This window comes from Mesoplodon mirus (genome assembly GCF_964341445.2).
Source record: "Mesoplodon mirus genome assembly, chromosome: 1".
Classification (NCBI taxonomy): Eukaryota; Metazoa; Chordata; class Mammalia; order Artiodactyla; family Ziphiidae; genus Mesoplodon; species Mesoplodon mirus.
In genome coordinates, this window is record NC_138976.1 from 41,171,880 (window position 1) to 41,193,908 (window position 22,029).

Genomic DNA, 22,029 nt, shown 5'->3' on the forward strand with positions numbered 1-22,029 from the left:
AGATTTGAGAAAGATAACACTAAATCATTTGTAAACTCCTCTGAGATTTTTGAGAAAAGTGTCATGGCAATGGAGAATACTAACATGAAGTGTATTTTGGGAGTTCCAAGACCATATTGGAGGGAAAACGAGAGTTGAAACTTTCTTTTTTCCAGGCACTGAAATAAGTTACAGATGGCTTGTAAGTTTGGTGGAGAGGTGGGGGATAAAACCAGAAAAAAAAGTGTAGAATATTTGTCTAATCTTGTCTTGATGTAGGAGAAATTCTGTCTAAACATAAAGACAAGAGAAGAAAATAATTAAGCTGTAATGAATAGTTTAATTACCAAAAAAACTGCAAAAAAATACACTATAAATAAAATTAAAAGGCAGATGACAATTGAGGAAAATGTTTGTAACATATAACGTATTTATATCTTTCATATATAAAAAGCTATTAAAATTAACAATAATAAGATGAATAACCTGATAGAAAAATAAGCAATGACATCAAACAGGCAACTTTCAAAATAAAAAATAAAAATGGTCGGGCTTCCCTGGTGGCGCAGTGGTTGAGAGTCCGCCTGCCGATGCAGGGGACACGGGTTCGTGCCCCGATCCCGGAAGATCCCACGTGCCGCGGAGCGGCTGGGCCCGCGAGCCATGGCCGCGGAGCCTGTGTGTCCGGAGCCTGTGCTCCGCAACGGGAGGGGCCACAGCAGTGAGAGGCCCGCGTACAGCAAAAAAAAAAAATAATAAAATAAAAAAAAAATAAAAATGGTCAATAAATGTATAAAAATTTACTTTATTAATTATACAAAATGGAAATTAAAGCAGATGTCTTTTTTTCCACCTATCAAATTGGCCAAGTTGAAAAGACAATACTATCTTATGTTTATTAGATTCTGCATGGCAACTTTTCAATATGTATCAAAAGTATTTTACCCAATACTTTTATTATTTGGAATTTCTCTTGGGAAAATAATCAGATAAACACATGTTTATGCACTAGATTTTTCATCTCAGAGTCGTTCTGATATTTTAAAACATTTGGAGACATCAAAAGGATAATATAATACTATAACTAACTCTATACACATAAATTTGATAACTTAGATGAGGCAGACCAATTCTTTAAAAAGCACACTACTATTACTCACTCAGTATGAAACAGATAATTTGAACAGCCCTATAATTACTAAGAAAATAGAGTTCAAAAGAGATATCTCTAGGCCCAGATAGTTTCACTGGAGAATTATACCAAATGATTAAAGATTATTCAATCTCTTCTAGAAAAGAGAAGGGAAAGGAATACTTCCCCGTTTATTTTCTAAAGCCAGCATTACGCAGATACCAAAACCAGATGAAGACAGTTCAGAAAGGAAAACTACAGACCAATATCTCTCATGAATAGATGCAAAATCTTCAACAAAATATCAACAAATAAAATTCAACAATGCATAAAAAGAATTATATACCATGAGTAAGTGGGTTTACTCCAGTGATGGAAAGCTGGTTCAATATTCAAAAATCAGTCAGTGTCATCCACCACATCAACAAGCTTAAAGAAGAAAAATCATAGAATCATGTCCATCAATGAAGAACAACCATTTGACAAAATTCAACACTCAGTTATAAAACAAAACAAAACAAACAAACAAAAACTCTCAGAAAGCAAGAAATAGAGGGGAAACTTCCCTCAACTTGATAAAGAACATCTATAAAAAGACAACAGCTAACATTATATTTAACAGTGAAAGACAAAATGCTTTTTCTCTAAAATCGAGAACAAGGCAAAGATGTCCAATCTCACCACTGTTATTCAACATAATGCTGAAAGAGCTAGCTGGGGCAGTGAGACCAGAAAAAGAAATAAAACCATACAGATTGGAATGAAAAACTGTCGATAGGATGGTCCATGTAGAAAACTCCTAAGGAATCTACAAACACCAAAACCAAAGCCAGCTTCCTAGAACTAATAAGTGAGTTCAGCAAGGTCACAGGATACAGAATCAACATACAAAAATCAACTGGATTTCTATATATCAGCAATAAACATATGGTAACTAAACTTTAAAATATGATACAATTTACAGTTACTCAAAAAAAAGGAGTAGTAATTCTACCAGTAATTACTGATGAAAGTAATCAAATAATATGTCTTGTATGGAGAAACATACCATGTTCATGGGTTGGAAGACTTAACATTGTAAAGGATGTTAATTCTCCCCAAACTGATATATGAATAGGTTTGACTCAATTTCTCTCAAAATCCTGGCAAGATATTTTGTAGATATAGATAAGCTTATTCTAAAAGTTAAGACTATATGATATTAACAGAGGGATAGACACATGTTCAATGGAACAGAACAGAGAACCCCAAAATGGTTTCACACAATTTATGGCTAACAGATTTCTGACAAATTTGTGAAAACAATTCAATAGAAGAAGGAGTCTTTTCAACAATTAATGCTGGAGCAACTGTATATCCACAGAGGGAAAAAAAAAGAACTCAACCTAAACTTTATACTTTATACCAAAATCACCTCAAAATAGATTACAGGTTTAAAGGTAAAGCTTTATTTTTTATTATTATTTTTGGCTGCGCCGCATGGCTTGCGGGATCTCAGTTCCCCGACCAGAGATTGAACCCGGGCCACGGCAGTGAAAGGCCGGAATCCTAACCACTGCACCACCAGGAAAGTCCCTCCTTGCCTTTTGAGCACAAGGAAGTAGGGAGGGATGAGCCCTTCAAGAGATACCTGGAAAAGTAGGTTGTGAAATCCAGTCGCAGTTGTGGCTCTGCCCCTCCATCGAGGACATTTGCTCTTCCTTCGTCAGCATGCCTGCCTTGCCCTGTCTCTCTGAATTCCCACTCCCATTGGCAATGTTAGTGCTGCTAGCCAAAGAGAGAGGATTCCTCAAGAAAACATCCAGAACCGTAGACTTGGGAACAGACAGGGGCAGGGTCTTCAAGGGGCAGCGCATGGACGGTGACGAGCTCTTGGCCCAGCTGCCTGGGTTGACTCCATCTCCTCTTGATGTTGGGTGAGTTATCCAGTTGCTCAGGCTCTGAGTTCTTCATCTGAACGATGGAGGTCATAAAAGTATCTACCTTGGAATGCTGTTGTGCATGTAGAATGAGGTACTGCACAAAATCAGAGCTCAATGACCTTGGTCGTTATAATCATCAAGGAGCATGGCTTATGATTTTTAAGAGAAGGTGCAGTTTTAGCACTTGGGGATGCTGTTCTTGGCAGGATGGAGACAAATATGTTCAGAAAATAGGGAGAAGTCCAAGAATGGTCTTTGCAATGGTTCAGCTAGAACCATTCATTAACATGGCAACACGTTCCTCCAGATGCATTTGCTGTGGCTTGAAATTCTAGAACTGCGTTTCCTTCAGTGGTTCAAGTAGATCTGAAATGCAGGCCTCTGGCAAAGCGTTCTCTCCAGAGACAGTAATGTTTCCCTTTTCTCTTTTGCAGACCTCAGAGGATGAGCCTTCTGAAAAGGATGCCCTGCAGCCAGGCCGCAACATTGTAGCTGCGGGCTATGCACTCTATGGAAGTGCAACACTGGTGGCTCTTTCCACTGGGCAAGGAGTGGACCTCTTCATGCTTGACCCAGTAGGTACCCAATAAGGCAGTATGGGCCTTTGTGCTTTAATTCCTGTCCTCTGAGATAATTTCCTAGTCATTCCTAATACTTGCTTTTGGGGCCAGAGAGTCTAGTTTGGAGAGCCAACAGGATCATCTGAAAACATTAAGAACCTCTGTTCAAGTGAGGGCATTTGAGGGGTTCTACAGAGTCAGTTGTAGCAACTCAGACCCTGTTCTTAAGGAATTTATGACCAAAAAATGCATTCAACTTCTTCGGTTTATGGGAATACAATGACTTAAGAATCCCAATTATGGCAATTTCCAGCCAGAAGCATGGATTCTTTAGAGTAGCACCATCCAATAGAACTTTCTGTGATGATGGCTATGTTCTGTAATCTATACTGTCTGTTACGGTGGCCACTAGCTTCCTGTGCCATTGAACATTTGCAGTGTGGTTAGTGTGACTAAGAAACTGGGTTTCTAAATTTTATTTCTTTTGAATTAACTTAACTAGCCACATGTGACTAGTGGCTACCCTACTGGACACCAGTTTGGAGGACTTCCCCTAATGTACATGTTCTTCCCAATGGGAGGAGTGACTGGTAGAAAGCTATTTTATCAGATTCTGTGTTGTTCTCCACACTTTCCACAATGAGAAAATGCTCAGTAGCAGAAGGGGAAGAAGTACAACCTCTGGGTAGATGAAAAATATGATAGGGCAACGCTGTTTGGAGGATGACATAATTGGATAAAGACACAAGAGTTCAAAAATAAACGGTGAGCCTTCATGGCAAATGTACATTAAAAATGTTCAGGAGAAATTTTGGAAAATATGTGTAACTTATAGAATTTCTCTTTTAAATGCTGGTTGCTTTGCTTATTACTTGTGAACTACTTTGTTAAATATAATCAGGTCTTATGAAAACTTAAATAATTTTGACCAAAGTCCATTTCAAAATTTCCAGTATTCCATGAAGCAAAAGCTATTGTTCAGTATTTCAACTTAATTTGAAATTACAAATGTTTATTGAGCATCTAGTGTGTCCCCAAATACCATTCTAGGCAGTGGAGGGAGACAATGCACTGATCAAACAAACATTTTAGACAAACACTTCAGGATTTTACATGCTGGTGCATGTGAAACTGCACAATTCAGATTGGTACTTGAACTCACTATCTTTTTTTTTAAGATGTTGGGGGTAGGAGTTTATTAATTAATTAATTAATTTTTGCTGTGTTGGGTCTTCGTTTCTGTGTAAGGGCTTTCTCTAGTTGTGGCAAGCGGGGGCCACTCTTCATCGCGGTGCGCGGGCCTCTCACTATCGTGGCCTCTCTTGTTGTGGAGCACAGGCTTCAGACGCGCAGGCTCAGTAGTTATGGCTCACGGGCCCAGTTGCTCCGTGGCATGTGGGATCCTCCCAGACCAGGGCTCGAACCCGTGTCCCCTGCATTAGCAGGCAGACTCTCAACCACTGCGCCACCAGGGAAGCCCCTCACTATCTTTTAATTGAGATCACACACCTGGTCTCAGGTCTCAGGTCTCAGGTCTCAGGTTCTTTATGTCTTATCGCAGAAAGAATTCAGTGAGAGACAAAGTGATAGGTGAGAAGTGGATTTACTTAGAGAGATACACATTCCATAATCCGTCTCAAAAGGCAAGATTGGCCACAGGACATGGGGTTGTCTTGGAAAATGAGAGTAGCCAAAGCAGAAACATATTCCACAGACAGAGTGTGGGCCATCTCAGAAGGCAAGAGACCCGGAAATATGGGGTGGTTAGCTTTTTATGGGCTGAGTAATTTCATAGGCTAACGAGTGGGAGGGTTATTCCAACTATTTTGGGGAAGGGGCGGAAATTTCCAGGAATTGGGCCACTGCCCACTTTTTGGCCTTTTGTTGTCCTTGGAACTGTTATGGTGCTGGTGGGTGTGTCATTTAGCATATGCTGGTGTATTACATTGAGCTATAAGGAGGCTCAAGGTCCACTGGAAGTCAAGTCTTCTGCCATCTTGAGCCTAATTAGTTCTAACCAGTTTTTGTTGTGTCCTCAATGGCTCTGTCATTCTTTTTTTTTTTTTTGCGGTACGCGGGCCTCTCACTGTTGTGGCCTCTCCCGTCGCGGAGCACAGGCTCCGGACGCGCAGGCTCAGCGGCCATGGCTCACGGGCCCAGCCGCTCCGCGGCATGTGGGATCTTCCCGGACCGGGGCATGAACCCGTGTCCCCTGCATCGGCAGGCGGACTCTCAACCACCGCGCCACCAGGGAAGCCCCTCTGTCATTCTTTTAAAGGTTGTGCCCTGCCCCCTTCTTTCCTGTTTCACATGTGAGTGGAGGGAAGGGAGTTACAAATTTCAAAACAGTTAAACTAAACTTTATAGTATGGAAATCTGGTAGCTTTTATTTTTAAAAATATTTATTTATTTATTTATTATTTTTTTAAAAATATTTATTTATTTATTTTTGGCTGCATTGGGTCTTCGTTGCTGCCTGTGGGCTTTCTCTAGTTGCGGCGAGCAGGGGCTGCTCTTTGTTGGGGTGCGTGGGCTTCTCATTGCTGTGGCTTCTCTTGTTGCGGAGCATGGGCTCTAGGCACACAGGCTTCAGTAGTTGTGTCACGTGGGCTCAGTAGTTGTGGCTTGCAGGCTCTAGAGTGCAGGCTTAGTAGTTGTGGTGCACGGGCTTAGTTGCTCCGTGGCATGTGGGATCTTCCTTGACCAGGGCTTGAACCTGTGTCCCCTGCGTTGGCAGGCAGATTCTTAACTACTGCGCCACCAGGGAAGTCCATCTGGTACCTTTTAAAGTCTAAATTTTTCACATATAAACCCATCAGAGCAAAACACATTGCTGTGTCGGTTTACTGATGCTCTAATTTCTCCTTATTTTCATAGAAGCAGGAATCTGTAGTTCACAAATAATGTTACTGAGCCGAAGCTCATTCTGCTTGCCGCAAGACAGCCAATAAGTTGGGAGGCAAGGTGTTGAGGCAAGGAATAGCGACTTTATTTGGAAAGCCGGCAGACTGAGAAGATGGCAGGGTAGGGTCCCCCAGAAACCGTCTTACCGGGCTCTGGATGCCAGTTTCATTTATAGAACAGAGACTGGGAGGAGGTGAGGAAGTGAAGTAAAGAGGCCATTAGTTTTGCCTGTCTTGGATGACATCGGGAGGGGATGTGTTAATTTCTTCACAGGTGGTCAGGGTCAGATTATCTCCCTGTGAGCTGAGCAAAGGCACTTTAGTTTAACATTCAGCTACATGGTAAGGGTTCCCTGTGGCAGGCCATTATGTATGATTATAATAACAAAAACAATGAAAAGCAAAGGTTAAAGTCAAAGAAACAGATCGAACATGGAGTCTGATTTAGCTCTTCCCTGCTACAATAATACTCTCGGAATAGTAGCTGACAGTTAGACAGTGCTTATTAAGTGGTGGATAGGTATCTGTTCTAGGCAACTTGCATATATTAATGCATTTAAGCCTCACAGCAGCCCTGTGAGGGTAGGTCCTACTATTATTCTCATTTTCAGACGAGGAAAGTGAGGCACAGAGAGGGTAAGCAACTTGCCCAAGGTCATGCTAGTAGCAGTGGAGCCAAGAGTCACACTCAGGCTGTGATAATTGTGATTTATAAGAAAAAAATAAATTTGATCATTCAGATAGAAACAGGAGGGAAGGGGGCAGGGCACGACCTTTGAAAGAATGACATAGCCCAAGGACATGACTTAAACTGATTAGAACCAAATGGGTCCAAGATGGCGGACAAGTCGACTTCCACTAGACCTTGAGCCTCAGTATATGCTCACTGTAACACATCAGCAAGCTAAATGACACACCCACAGGTGCCATGACAGTTCCAAGACTGACCATAAGGATCAAAAAGTGGGCGGTGGCCCAGTTCCTGAAAATCTCCACCCCTTCCTGAAATAGCTGGAATACTCCTCCCACTCATTAACCTGTGAAATTACCCACCCCTATAAAAACTGACAACCCCATACCCTGGTTCCTTTCTCACCTTCTGAGATGGCCCACACTCTGTCTGTGGAGTGTGTTTCTCTCTAAATAAATCCACTTCTTACCCATCACTTTGTCTCTCACTGAATTCTTTCTGCAGTGAGACATCAATAACCTGAGCTTCATTAAGTCCTGAAACCAGGTGTGGGATCTCAGTTGGAAGACTGAGTTTTGGCCAGGTTTGAGTCCTAGCAGTGTGGGTTCAAGTCCCAATCTGGGTTTAGGCTGTGTTCGAGTTATGGCACAGGGGTTCAAGTCCCAATCTGAGGTGCATGGGTTCAAGATGAACAAATATATTCCTCATATATTTGTTATTCATCCATGGTTCCTGGCTCACAGCTCCCAAAACCCTTGGAATTTCCTAAGTGTTGAGAGTGCTAAAGGTGTCTTTTGCTATGGTAATGAGGTGACTTTTGGAAGGCTCCTAAAGATGGGGGCTGGTTTCTAATGGACCCAACCACGTGATTAGAGGGTTGGGACTTTCAATCTCACCCCCTGGCCTCTGAGGAGGGGAAAGGGACTGGAGGTTGAATCAATTGCAAACGATTTAATCAATCATGCCTATAATGCCTGTATAATGAAGCCTCCATAAAAACCCAAAGGACTGGGTTCAGAGAGCTTCTGGGTTGAGACTGAGGAGAGAGGTGAGCCTGGAGAGGGCAGTGGAGCTCTTCACCACTTCCCTGTGCATCTCTTCCATCTGGCTGTTCCTGAGTTATAGACTTTTATAAGAAACCAGTAATCTAGTAAGTAAAATGCTTCTTTGAGTTCTGGGAGCCACTGTAGCAAATTAACTGACCTGAGAAAGAGGTCCTTGATGCCAAAATCTTGGCTTTCCTGCGTACTGATGCTGAACAGAAATATGGAGACAGAGTTGTGGAGAAGAAAGAAAGCTTTATTTCTTTGCCAGGCAAAGAGGGAACACAGTAGGCTAGCACCTCAAGAACTGTGCCCCCCTCCCTGGGGAATAGGGAGAGGTCTTATAGTCTGGGCTCATGGTCAGAGGTATGTGATAAGGATCAAGGCAGTCATAGTCTTGCATTCTTTCTTCTTCAAAGTTTCAAAAGGGTGGGGTTGCTGACAAGATTAGGGTTGTGCAGGGTCTCAGGTGGTCAGGTCTCCTAATCTTGATGAGCTTCTCTGGTCCCTTTTATCTTACCTTAGGTGGTTTCATGGCTGCTCCTTTCTTAATTAGCAACTATTCGAATCTGCCCTTTGGAACTCAGGGAATGTCATGGAGGCTGGAGTCTTGCCTGCAAGAAATGGGAGACAGAAAGGCCTTTATGCCTGGGAGCCCCACAGGGCCCTGCTTGGTTTCATCCTGGGAACCTCTGATTTATGGCCGGTCAGAATTATAGGTGACAACCAGGGTTTGGAACTGGCGTCTGAAGTGTCCCCACTTCGGAAGAGGGCAGACTTCTAGGACTGAACCCTTAACTTGTAGAATTTGATGCTATCTCTGTGTAGGTAGTGTCAGAATTGAGTTGAATTTCAGACACACTTCTGGTGTCCGAGAATTGCTTGGTTGAATTGTTGCAGGAAGGGGGACCCCTTCCAGGGCCCGAGAGTGGGCTCTTGTCTAACATTTGGAAATGAATTGTCCAAGGAGACACGTGCTGACAAAGCAAGAGACTTTATTGGGAAGGAGCACCCAGGTGGAGAGCAGCAGGGTAAGGGAACCCAGGAGAACTGCTCTGCCATGTGGCTCACAGTCTTGGGTTTTATGGTAATGGGATTAGTTTCAGGGTTGTCTCTGACCCATCATTCTGACTGAGGGTCCTTCCTGGTGGTGCCTGCCTGGCTCAGCCAAGAAGGATTCCAGCAAGAAGGATTCTGGGAGGTTGGTAGGATCTATATATGGACTAGGGTCTCCTCTCTCCTTTTGACCTTTACTGAATTCTTCCAGTTGGCGGTAGCTTATTAGATCCATGTTCCTTACCAGGTCGTTCTGTTGTAAGATAACTCATGCAAGTGAGTGGTACCTGACCAGGGCGGGCGGTTTCTGTCAGTGGTTCCCTTAAGAGTATGTGTGGGATTCCTCCCCTACCCACTCCCCCAACACACACACATAAACACACATAAACACACAAACAGAGGAAGTGGCCTTGGCACACCAATTCACAGGCAGTTTTGTGCTTAACTATTATACCAGACAATTTTGAATAAACTCTCTCGATTACAAGCAAAATATCTCTAAGAACATTCTGAAGTGGTTCTAAGGGTAGCAGGGAGGTGTCTTTGGCTCAGGGGTCCAGCTGAAGGATTCTAGAGACACAGCTCATGCTTTCCACCTTCGGTCACGATAGGGGGGCCCAGTCTGGATACAGGTAGGCCAGACAGTTTGATTACACATCAGAAAGAAGAGACGAACCATAGCATGCTCTCTGCTGAGCTCTCTTTATTAGCCTGAAAACCCTTTGGATCACATCGCCCTACTACAAAGGACACTTGAGCAAGGACCCAGTGTATGAAGCTGAGGACCAGTTTGAAAGGTTGACTTCAAGTCGAAGCAGCTTATGGCAATTGTCACAGGTAGAAGACCATAGAGGGTGGCCCACAGTTTACTCAGGCAGGGCCTCACAGGCCAGAGTTCCTTGGTGGGGCAACAAGAGCCTGCCTGATCGTGAGTTTGCAGGGCTGGTAATTTGATTTTGTCAGAGCACACATTCTGTTCAGGCACAGAGGGACCGCCTCACGTTAACCAAACTCTCAACTGTATACAGGTAGGCCAACTGTGGTATAAGCCACAATGACAAGGCATTTGTTTACAAATAGCAGATATCATTTCTGGGTGACAAGGATATGGTGCCTGATAATCAGGTACCCTCTTCTCAAAGCTGTGGGAGGCCCTTTTAATATTCAGTGGGTGCCAGTGATCACACAGAAAAAGGCATTTATTTTCCAGGTTAGAGTAAGACTCCACAGCTAGTTCCTCCATCCCACAATAGGGAACAACTCTCCAGGGGCCTGAGTGTCTACAGCCCCTGGGGTGGATAAATAAGTGAAGACATTATTTAGACAACAGTATCTGTCTTTGATCTTTGCTGATAAACAAAAAGAAAAGGATCCTGGCTAAACTAAGTAAAGGACTTACTGTATTAATGGGAAAGCTCAGGCCCCAGGCTAGAGATGGGCAGGTCTGGGAAGCAGGATTCACAGGAACAGTCCCACAGGACAGCCAGTCTGGTCTGGACACCACCCCTGATGCTGTGTCTCTCGCTCAGGTTTCAAATGCCAGGGAGGGGTATGTAATTTGCTAAGCTCAGTCAGTTGCCTGACCTTGGGCTAGAGGAGGCCCAGCTTAGAGTCTTCTTAGACTGGCATCCAATGAGAAAAGTTAATTATTCAAAGGAAGTTCGGGTACTTTTAGGACGTGGAACTCCATGCTGAGCTGCTCCAAAGCAACAAATGTCCAGAGCAAGTTATTAAAGCTCATGAGCCAGAGACCATCAAGTACTTCCCCGCAACATAAGAAGCTGGTTTACTAGCAAGGGAGAAGGCACTCTGGAGGAACCGTGAGGCATCGTGCTAAGAGGGCGTTGGCTTGGGCTTATTATAGCACTTGGGGTTTTGCTTGATGATTCTAAGGAGTATTTGAGAAAGAGAGGGTCAGTTCTGGATTGGGTGTTGTCTAGATGTGGGTACAATGAATGATGATGTATCTCAGTTTGTATGTAGGAGGTGGGAAGTTTAAAGTGAGGTTAAAGATTCATTGGTAAAGAAGCACTCATCACTCACATTTGGCAGAAGAGAAGCGTGTTGAGTTGTTCTTGCACGTGAGTATCCTCATCATTGTCTTATTTCAGACACCGTCAGTGTGGCCTTGTCTCTTTGTGGGAGTGCTGTAGACGTTCATTAGTAGCCTTCTAGCTGTGAGCTGTCATCTTGGGGGATTTTTATTTTCTCAGTCTTCAAAGTTTAATCAAAACTGATTAGATTTCCAGGGTCTGATTTTCTTCCTAGTGACTTAGAGAGACATCCAGCCTTTCAAAGTGAATCTGCAGCTAGCTGATTACATTCTTAGGGATGAGACCATCAACACTCTAATTCTGAGGATTTAAAAAACCTTTTTTTATCAACTATTCCTCATGCTGAGCCAATACAGTTTCTGATTGAAGGGATTTCTCTTTACCCATATAAGTTGGGATACAAGGAACTTTGAATGGTTTCCAACATTGAGTCGTTAAGATAAACAAAATAACTGGGGACTTCCCTGGTGGTCCAATGGTGAAGACTCCATGCTTCCGATGCAGGGAGCACAACAGGTTCAATCCCTGGTTGGGGAACTAAGATCCCACATGCCTCACCGTGTGCCCGCCCCCCCCCCCAAAAAAAAGCTGAACTGAATGTGGAAGAGGATGGCAAAAACATTATAGGAAATACAGGATAAATAAATTAAAGAAAAATAACTGGACCCCAAATTAGTGGTCTAACTGCATCCCCCACCTTCATGACAAATCCCATTCGAGTAACTTCTTCCTCTCATTGTTGATGGCCCAAATCTTCCTGAAAACATTAGGAATTAACCGGGGGTGAGAACTTGGGGATAAATACAGCTAGGTTCTTACAAATGAGTAACCTAGCTATGGTGAAAGTTACAAAGGAAATTTTCCCTCTTTTTCCTTTGAATTATTTTATTTCTTGTTATATCACTGCTTGAGCTGCCTGTGCAGGCTCCATATTGTCACTGTTCTTTGTATAACTCATAAAGACATCACTGGGTAGGCTGCAGAGGACCTGACAAACCCCAGGGTTCTTTTAGCAGACCCACATCTTCTACTGTTCTCTGGTTGTTGGTGTGTGCTGTTGACTTCTGTTTCCTGGCATCTCTCTTCTTCCTGGTGTTTCTCTTCACCTTTCTAGGCTCTTGGTGAATTTGTCCTGGTGGAAAAAGATGTGAAGATTAAAAACAAGGGAAAGATTTACAGCCTCAATGAGGGTTATGCCAAGTATTTTGATGCCGCCACCACAGAATATGTGCAGAAAAAGAAATTTCCTGAGGTGAGTGAAGAAAGCTAAGGCAGAAGCAGGGGGAACACTGTCTCAGTGGGTTCCTGTTTTGGGGATGGCTGTCGGGGCCTGGATGAAAGAGGTTGATGCCCCTGTTTATGGCTCTGGACCATATGAGAATGGCAAACTCTGACTTTCTTCATAAGCAATCAATATCTTTCATAGCTAAAATTTACGTACTATAGATGATACTCTCCAGGTGAGTTTTTCCAGGAGAAATTGTCTATGAAGAAGGCAGAGACCAATATTTCAAAATCCAGAGTTTCAGGCCAGAGCATCTCCCCTGTCATTTTTTGCTGAGCTACCACCTGTGCTGATTCTGGTCACTTAATTGTATTTACATGGAATAATTATGTTTAAAAGTACAATTCATATGCTCTAATATTAGGGCCTGGTGTTTACTCCAAGTTTTAGGAAGGTCTTTGGCTCTCAGTGTGATCACCGAGTCCTGGACTTCATGTGGCTACTAATATAGCCCAAACAATCCAGTATGTATGTCTGCCATACAAAGAGCGCTTTTAAGACAGGTGTGGGAAGGAGTCAGAGCATTTTCAGATCAAGAATTGGAAGTCTGACCTACACTGGAAGTGGCTGGAAAAGCAGTGGTATGATGTGCCAGCCTGGCTGTCCCTGGAAGCCCTTCTTGAGCTCCAGGGAGAAAGAGCTCAGGATTCCAGAGGGTCCAGAGCAGTTAGTCAACAGGGTGCTGGGACCTGCCTCTGCTGCCTCAGACGGAGGCTTTAGAGAGTTTTCTTCTTTCTCTGTTCTGTTTGTTCTTTAAGCAAAATTCTTAGAAGTGCAGTCTCCTGTACCTCTCCTTTGCTGTCATGCACAAACCTGTTAGACATCTTAAGGGCAGAAGTAACAGGATATGAATTGTGAGGTTGATAAAGTAAAATTATTTACAAGTTCCCAGTCTTGGAGATGATTTCACGGTGGTTCCCATTCTAAACTAAAATGTGCCTCTTCTAGAACCCATAAAGGACAATACTTATTTTACCACTGAAAAACCAAACTCGTATGAAAAAAAACCCATAAATCTTTTTGAAGGAGAAGTTGCAAACTGAGAAAAAAAGTAATCACCACACATGACTGACAACAGGTGAACAGTCTGTCTACACAAGGACCTAAATACAAGGATGAACACCCAAACAGAAAACCAGGCAAAGGGCACAATAGTGCAAGTCATGGAAGAAACAAATATCCAGTCAGCAAATGGGAAGATGTTAATAAAAAAGAAATGCAAATTAAAATGCAGCATCGTTTCCACATATGAGACTTGCACAGATCTAACAGATGAATAGTGCTCAGTGGTGTGGGAAAATAAGCGCTCTCATAAAATGTTAAAGGAAACATAAATACCACAACCTTTCTGGGGGGAGGCAATCTGGCAATATGATTTCAAATATTAAATATTCAAATCTTTTGACTTAGTTAATCCTAAATTTCCCCTGGAAACTGATCCTAAAGAACTAATAGGTCAAATAAAAAAAGATAAATGAGCAAGGATATGTCACTGCAGCATTGTTTATAACAGCAACAAAGGAACAACTGAAGTATTGTATCCATCAGGAAGGATTGGTTGGGGACATCCACAATATTCTAGTGAAATATTGTGCCACACATCTATTCATCCATTAGGAAGGTAAGTGCTTCTTTATATATTGGTAGTGAAACATGTCCACAAAATACGCATATATATGTGAACGTATTTATGCACACAGATATACATAGTATGTATGTATGCATAAAATGTCTTAAAAATGTGCCATCTTGTTAATAGTGGTTTCTGGAAGTTGAGGTTATAGGGTTCTTCACTTTCTCTTGTGTGAATATGTGCAATGATCATGTGTTATTGAAAACGGGTCATTCCAATTCTCTTTGTAGAAATTATTGCAAAAGCATTGTCATTTGAAGAGGCAATCAAAGAGTGTACAACCAAGAAAATTTAAAGGGAAAAAGCATATCAAGTAGTTAATTAATAAAAATATATTTTTTTCTGGATTTTATGTTGTTTAGTATAGTGTGAGTCAGCTTTTAAAAATTTGCAATGTGTTGTGCTTTCTTCTTCCATTTAAAATGAATGTTTACTTTTGCACTTAAAAATGGAAAGAAAATAGATCATTCTGTTTTGAAAAAGAAGTCCCCTTACTCTCCTGTAGTTTTGCCCTCAGGAAGCCCCTCTCGAGTGTGAGCAGGCAGTGCTCCTCCCACACCTCATTCTTCCTGAGGCCTGCAGGATCTTTGTGTTCCGGCTGCCATTCTCCCACACACCGCACCCCAGGGAGATGGGGAGTGGTCCAGGCACTTTTCCTTACCCTCCGCCATTGTGGAAGGAGCATTCCTCCTTTGCTGTTTGTCTCCTGACAGTAGCAGCTTCTCCTATCCCTGACTGCACTCTTCTATTAGTCATGATAATAGTAGCTAGTGTATACTGTGTCAGACACTGTTCCTATTGCTTGTTGTGTACTAACTCATTCAATTCTCCAACAGACTACAAGGTAAGTAAGTGTTAATACCACAGTCCCCATTTTACATATGAGGAAACTGAGGCCCTGAACAGTCAAGTAATGTTACTGAGTTCAAGCTCTTCTTGCTTGCTGCATGGCAATAGAGGTCAATAGAGAGACGAGTTACTGGGGCAAAAAATAGCGACTTCACTGGGAAAGCCAGCAGACCAAGAAGATGGTGGACTAGTGTCCCAAAGAACCACCTTACCTGAGTTAGAATTCAGGCTTCTTTTATACTAAAAGGGAAGGGGGTGTGATTGGTTGTTGCAGACTTCTTGGTGTCAGAATCCTTTGTTCTTGCAGCTGTCAACATAGGTCAGGTCAGGATGTTCCTGTAAATCTACAACAAGACAAATGTTATTCTCTGTTCTGCAAATTTTTATCTCTATATGAATGGAAAAGTGACCTTTGAAGGTCAGAGCCTTGAGAATGGGCTGTCCTTTATATTTCAGCCTAGAGACAACATTCTTAATTTGTAGCAAAAGCAATGGAATACGAAGGTTAAAGTAAAATAAACAGATCCAATATGGAGCCAGATTTGTTCTTCCTTATTCAGTAACTTGAGTAAAGGTGACCTTATTTAACTGGTAGAGCCAGGATTAAAATCTAAGCCTTCTGTTGTGCAACAGATCTCTAGAGCTTTTTTTCATCTTGTAAAACTGGAATTCTACATCCATTGAACAACAATTCCCCATTTCCTCATCCCTGCCCCCATCCCTAGTAACCACATTCTCCTATGTATTTCTATGTGCTGGATTACTTTAGATACCTCAGATAAGTGGAATCACTTAGTGTTTGTCTTTTTGTGACTGGCTTATTTCACTTAGCATAATGTCCTCAAGGTTCATCCATGTTGTAATAAGTGACAGGATTTCCTTCTTTTTAAAGTTTGAATAATATTCCACTGTGTGTATATACCACATTTTCTTATCTACATATCTGTCAATGGACACTCAGGTAGCTTCCACTTCTTGGCTATTGTGAATAATGCTGCAGTGAACATGGGTATGGAGATATGTCTTTGAGAGTCTATTTCCTATTTTTTTAGGATAAATACCCAGAAGTTGGAAGGATGTTTCCTTTTTTTTTTTTAAGTTTTTCTTTCCTGTCATTCCCTCTTTAACCCTCTTTGCTCCATTGTCTGCCCTTTATAATCCTCTTTTATCTGTGTTGCCAAATCCAGCCTCATGTTTCCACCTTGTGTTACCTGACCTTTCCATGGCATTTAGGGCTGTTTACCCCTTCCTTGGCCTTGTGTCTGGTTTTCCATCCACCTTCCTAATCATCTTCTTAGCCTCTTTTAGTGGCTTCCACACTTCTGCCTGCCCTTCAAGCTTGGTACAGGACTCTATTCCAAACAAACCTCTCAGCTCACACTTGGTATCCTGCCAGGGTGAACTCATTCAGTCTCTTCTGATGGAATTCAGATATACTTGCTCCTCAGACACCTAGAACTCCACAAGTCCAACTCTGACCCTCCTATCCCCCACCCCCCACTAAACATACACCCCCAAGCCTGCTCCTTCCTGGTTCTTCTTCTCTTGATCCACACTGCCTCAACCATCATACTCATTCCCAACAACATTCGGGGAGTGAGTCGAGAGGATTAACTCTTTCTTATGCCCATGTCTAATCATTCACTTGGTGTTATCAACTCTATTTCCTAAATATCTCTCAAGTTAGTCCATTTTCTTCATCCCTATGGCCATTGGTCTAATTCAGACCTGTGTTCTTTTACCTACTGAGAAGTCTCTTAATTGGCATCTGAAGGTGTTTTTATATACTTAATATCATTATGTGAATAAAATGGAGGAGGCAAAATCTCCCATGTAATTTTTAAGGTAACAACCTGAGTAGTGCTTTCAAGAAATCTCACGTAAATGAAATTCAGTAAGTATTTTCCCAGCACGTACGTTTTGTCTCAAACCAGGCTGGGCTCAGGGAAAGCCAAGATCAAGCAGAGTCTTTTCCCCAAGGGCGTCACAGACTGATAGAAGAGCTTATGAATATAAATGCTTATGAAATCAATGCATTTTATTGTGGCTGATGCCACACAAAACACTGGATTTCTGCCCTGAGGAATTTTGGTGTTTCCCTGCACTGTCAGAGAATTATTAGATTAGACACAGAAATCTCAGATGGGTCACTGAATGAGGAAAAGCAAACCTGCCCAAACCACTTCATCAGATAGTCGTGCCTTACCTGACATGCCCTACTTGAGGGAAATTATGAGCTTTGTTTTTTTCAGAACAAATATTCTTTTCATTACATGACTAATGAAATTGAGGTTTATAAGGAAGTTGTTGTATTTCTTTGCATGATTTCTAAGGCTCTTTAAAATAATTTTGCCAGTGAATAAACACTGCTTACACAAAGTGCGAAAGTTGTCATGTTCAAGGGAATCTGGTTTTCAGAAAGCTGAAAAGTGCTCTGAACTCTGGGGGCCAAGGAGGAGATTCAAGGAGCAGACAAACAGTTGGCGTTTGTCTGTACTTCCTTTTTCTTTCTTTTTAAAAAATTTTTTTTTCTTGTTAGCTTCTGTTTTAGGACACATATTGTCTCTCACTTTAAGTAGTCCAACATTTAATAAGTCCAATCACTAGTTGAGGTTTGGGGCTCCTAATGAATGGAATGCTCAGTTATATAATATTTTCAATTCCTAAGCTAGTGGGTGGAAGAAGGAGGCCCTGGAATGCAGAGGTTGCACCAGCTGGATGTGTGACCTGAAGCAGGTGCTGAGTAATTGCTAAGCTCACTGCATCTTGTCTCTTTCCTCCTGCCTTCTAGGATGGCAGTGCTCCTTATGGGGCCAGGTATGTGGGCTCCATGGTGGCTGACGTGCACCGCACCCTGGTCTATGGAGGCATCTTCCTGTATCCAGCGAACCAGAAAAATCCGAAGGGCAAGGTAACTCTCCTTTGTCTGCTGGCTGAACCCATTCAGGGAACCAGTCAGAATTCGCTTTCTCATCATGCCTGCTTTTTGGCTACTGCCCTGTTCTTGGCATGTCTGTCTGCGAGTGGGCAGGTGGAAGAGAAACAAAGTCTATATCCCATTAGTGAATTCTGAGGCTGTGGTAGAAGGTATGGAGAAGGAGGTGGCTGAAGTTGTTGTTATTGGTGATTGTCACTGGCCTTCACTTCCGCGGGCCTCACTCCCCTCAATTCACTGTGAGTCAACTGTGTTCATCTCCCACTTTCCCAATGCTGTGTCAATCTTTTAGCTTCATCAGCAACTGATTTTGCATCATAGATCCTTTTGAGAATTTAATGAAACTTATGGACCCACTTCCCAGAAGAAAATTACACATAAACATACACATTACATATGTTTTCAGGGGGTTCACGATGATCTGAGGTCTACCCAAAAATTCCCTAGAGAGTTCCCAAAGTCCAGACTAAGCAGTTCTGCTCAAAACTCATTCAATATTTCTGGAAAGGTAGCTCCTGGAAGGTCTCACTGCAACTTTATGATCCCAATGCATCTGTTTTGAATAGACACCGCCATGGAAAGGTGTCTGATTTTTAGCCAGTCACAGAATCATAGGTAAGTAGACAAATCCAGACAAAGGCCTGTCGTATTCTCTGACACACTAACAAGTAGCCACATGTATATGTCTCTCAGCACGGGCGACCTGAATTTTTGGAATGCCAGATTCAAAGCCACGATAAGAAATCTAACATAGCACATGAGACCAGAGAGGAGATTTTAATATGCAGATTGGTATGTCAGGCATTTTTTTCACGTGAGTGTTTAGCTCACCTATGTTAGCTGGTTGAACTAAGAGTCACAGATAAATCTGCACAAAAGGTGCTGGAGGAAAGAAAAGTGTTACGGAGTATTAAGTGAGATAGAGTAGAAGGTGTGGAAATTCTTTTTTTTGGCTGCGCTGTGGAGCATGCAGGATCTTGGTTCCTTGACCAGGTACTGAATGCACGCCCCCTGCAGTGGAAGCGTGGAGTCTTAGCCACTGCACCACCAGGGAAGTCCCCTTTTTTTTTTTTTAAATGTGGAAATTCTTAAGTAGAACTGCTCTTGCCACGTACGCATTTCCAATGGGGAGAACATTAAGACTAATTATTACTAATTATTAAGATGATTTAAAATGAGTCTGAAAATATCCACATATAATTACAAAAACATTTCCATAAGCATATATAATAGCATATATAGATCTATATTCATAGCACCATATTGAAAGTATCATTGGTTTCTGACCTCCATGTTTTAGCTCTCAAGGTCTCTGTGACCACATTTGTGTGTGTAGGTGCGTGGTTGGGTTCTCTTCCTATGTGCGCTTGTCTCTGTAGAGCAGTGTAGATTTTAATCGTGGAAAAAAAATAGATTGCATGGCCTGCAGGTCAAGGTACCATGAAGATCCGGACATTGTGTTTTAAGATGCGTTTACTACAACAATGGCATTTTAAGGTCAGAACAAACCTTGCCTCCGAGACAAGCTTTATGCAAGACTGCTGTGCTTATTTATTTGTTTACTTATTTATTTATTGTATCTGAATCAACATGATACAAACAAAAGCATGGTATGCTGTTTTCCCAAAATGGCAATAAATGCCCTCTACAGTCTTAATTTACTTTCTCCTCGATGCCTGGCTCTCCAACCCAGATTGGAGATATTTTGTTCCTTTCTTTGAAATAACAATAATTTAAAAATCAGCACAAGATATAACTATTTTCTCCAAGTAGTTTTAACGAATGCATTTCAAGAAAAGAATGGAAAGAAAAAGGCTGCACAGAGGTAGATCTTTGAAAGCTCATTGAAGAAAAGGAGAAAATTTTGTTAACTACAGATTTTGTACCTATGGGGGAAGGAAGGAGAAGATAGTATGATACTGAGTCAGAGCGTGCAGCTAGAATGTCACCCTGAATCTAATGTGATGTGTGTGTGTGTCCGCTGTGGGTCAGGGGATGGGGAGGGAGTCAGAACATAATGACAGAAGTAGACCCAGAAAGGACATTCAGTCAGCCATTTCAATTCAATACACCATATTCTAACTGGACACAGGACAGACACCAGCTAGTTCTCACAGTGCCTTTTAGAAAGGCATTTCTTCCTCAGAACAGGCTCGGCCTTGGACCCATGTACCTGGCCTGGCAAACAAAGGTGCAGACTGATTTCCTCCCCCCCCCATTTCTGCCCTCCACTGGGAGCCCCTGTGCAATGTACACGGTAGCCTTGTTTGGACACTCTCTACATGTCAGGCAGTACTAGGAATGGAGATGCCACAAAGACCAACCTTGACAGACCCCTCCCCTGCCTTCAAGGGAGGGCGTCCAAAGAGGAAGGCAGATGTTAAACAAACTTCAGAGTCAGGACTGTTATGAAAGGGGAAGTACAGGATTCTGTGGGACAGCATGCAACGAGAGAGTTAACTAACTTAGTCTAAGGGGCCAAAAGGAAAGGCCATTTAAACACCAGCAAACTGTTCGGCCAAGTTGACACTTGAGATGTTCCTCCCCACGATGCCGGCCACTGTGGTTATCTTGAGAGACTGGCCAGCACTCCCGAGGTGACCTTCCGATCCCATCCAAGCTTGACTCTTGACTGACCATAAGGCCTGGCATATAGAGGCTCCTAACTGGGCCCCGCAGAATCAGTTTACCTCATTGCGGAACCAGAGAGAAATGAGTACCTAGATCTCATACTCCCAAGTGAGAATGCCAAACTCTCATAAGCACAAAGTCACAAGATAGGTAGATATCGACCAGAGGTGTCCCCAAAGGCATATGTGATGAGCATCAGCTGAGGCACCCAGCCTTCTGGAGAGTGTAGGGCTTGGGCAGCCAGCTCCGCTGAGATGAGCAAATGCGCTCACACTAATGGGACAGCAGTTGAGTAGTTGGAATTCCTCGTGGAACTTTAGGGGCATGGCTTGGGAATTTTGACAACTTGCAACACTTGTCCACCTGACTCTGTTCCTCTGCAGCTCCGGCTCTTGTATGAGTGCAATCCTGTGGCCTACATCATCGAGCAGGCAGGAGGCATGGCGACCACAGGCACCCAGCCTGTGCTGGACGTGAAGCCTGAGACCATTCACCAACGGGTCCCCATCATTCTAGGGTCCCCGGATGATGTGCAGGAATATCTCACCTGTGTACAGAAAAACAAGGCAGGCAGGTAGTGAGTTTGACCCCTCAAGCCCTCTTCTCTTTGTGTTGTACCTTGTTAAGGACCCTAGATGAATGATAGGTGAATGAATGCTGGTGATGAGAAACAAAAGGCAAATCCACCAAATCACATCCAGAAGAGCAGCATCCAAGTGCTCATGATAAGTCTAGAAGCCAGAGGCGAGTCTGTGGTCAGTGTAAAGGGCTAAAAATAAAACCCACATGTGAAAAGAACAACTTTGATTTGTCTTCTGTCATGAACAATGGCAAATAGTGTTGTGATTCTAAGTCTATCAGCCCAAGTAATCAGCAGCTATCCACCTGTGGGCAAAAGGTACAGAGATCAGTTAAGAATTTGTCTTGGTTTGCTTAAAATTTGAACCTAGTGTCTGAGTCCTATAGTGATTAATTTCCTTTCTTATAAAATAGATATGTATATTTTATATATATACTTATTATATATACTTATATATATTCAAGGTATATAAATATATACATTATATATATTTAAATATATAAACGGCTGACTTAATTTCTTAGAAGTTTTTGTCTTATTGCGGATAGGTTTTGAGTTAGAAATCTCATGGGTATTAAATTCTAAAATTTTGGATCAAGGCTTTATTAGGAGCAATTATTTGGATAACCAACAACTATTTGAATAGAAAAATGTGGTCACCTATTGACAAAGCCACATGCTAATTAATACCTGCTTTTCTCAACCTCTTGACTTTTCCTTTTCAATATTTTCAGGAAATATTTTAATCTATCCTAGGCCCTAACCAGAGTGCACTG

General features: G+C 42.3%; 1 protein-coding gene across 1 annotated transcript in view; it reads left to right on the forward strand.

Moving 5' to 3' along the window:
• Nucleotides 1–21,328, forward strand: part of FBP2 (fructose-bisphosphatase 2) — a 36,431-nt gene extending 15,103 nt beyond the window's left edge. Inside the window, exons 4-7 of the mRNA XM_082628315.1 lie at nucleotides 3,468–3,608; nucleotides 12,455–12,592; nucleotides 17,899–18,018; nucleotides 21,057–21,328. Coding sequence (XP_082484441.1) covers nucleotides 3,468–3,608; nucleotides 12,455–12,592; nucleotides 17,899–18,018; nucleotides 21,057–21,251 — 594 coding nt within the window. The 3' untranslated portion in view covers nucleotides 21,252–21,328. The remainder of the gene's footprint in view (nucleotides 1–3,467; nucleotides 3,609–12,454; nucleotides 12,593–17,898; nucleotides 18,019–21,056) is intronic.
• Nucleotides 21,329–22,029: the final 701 nt, after the last annotated feature.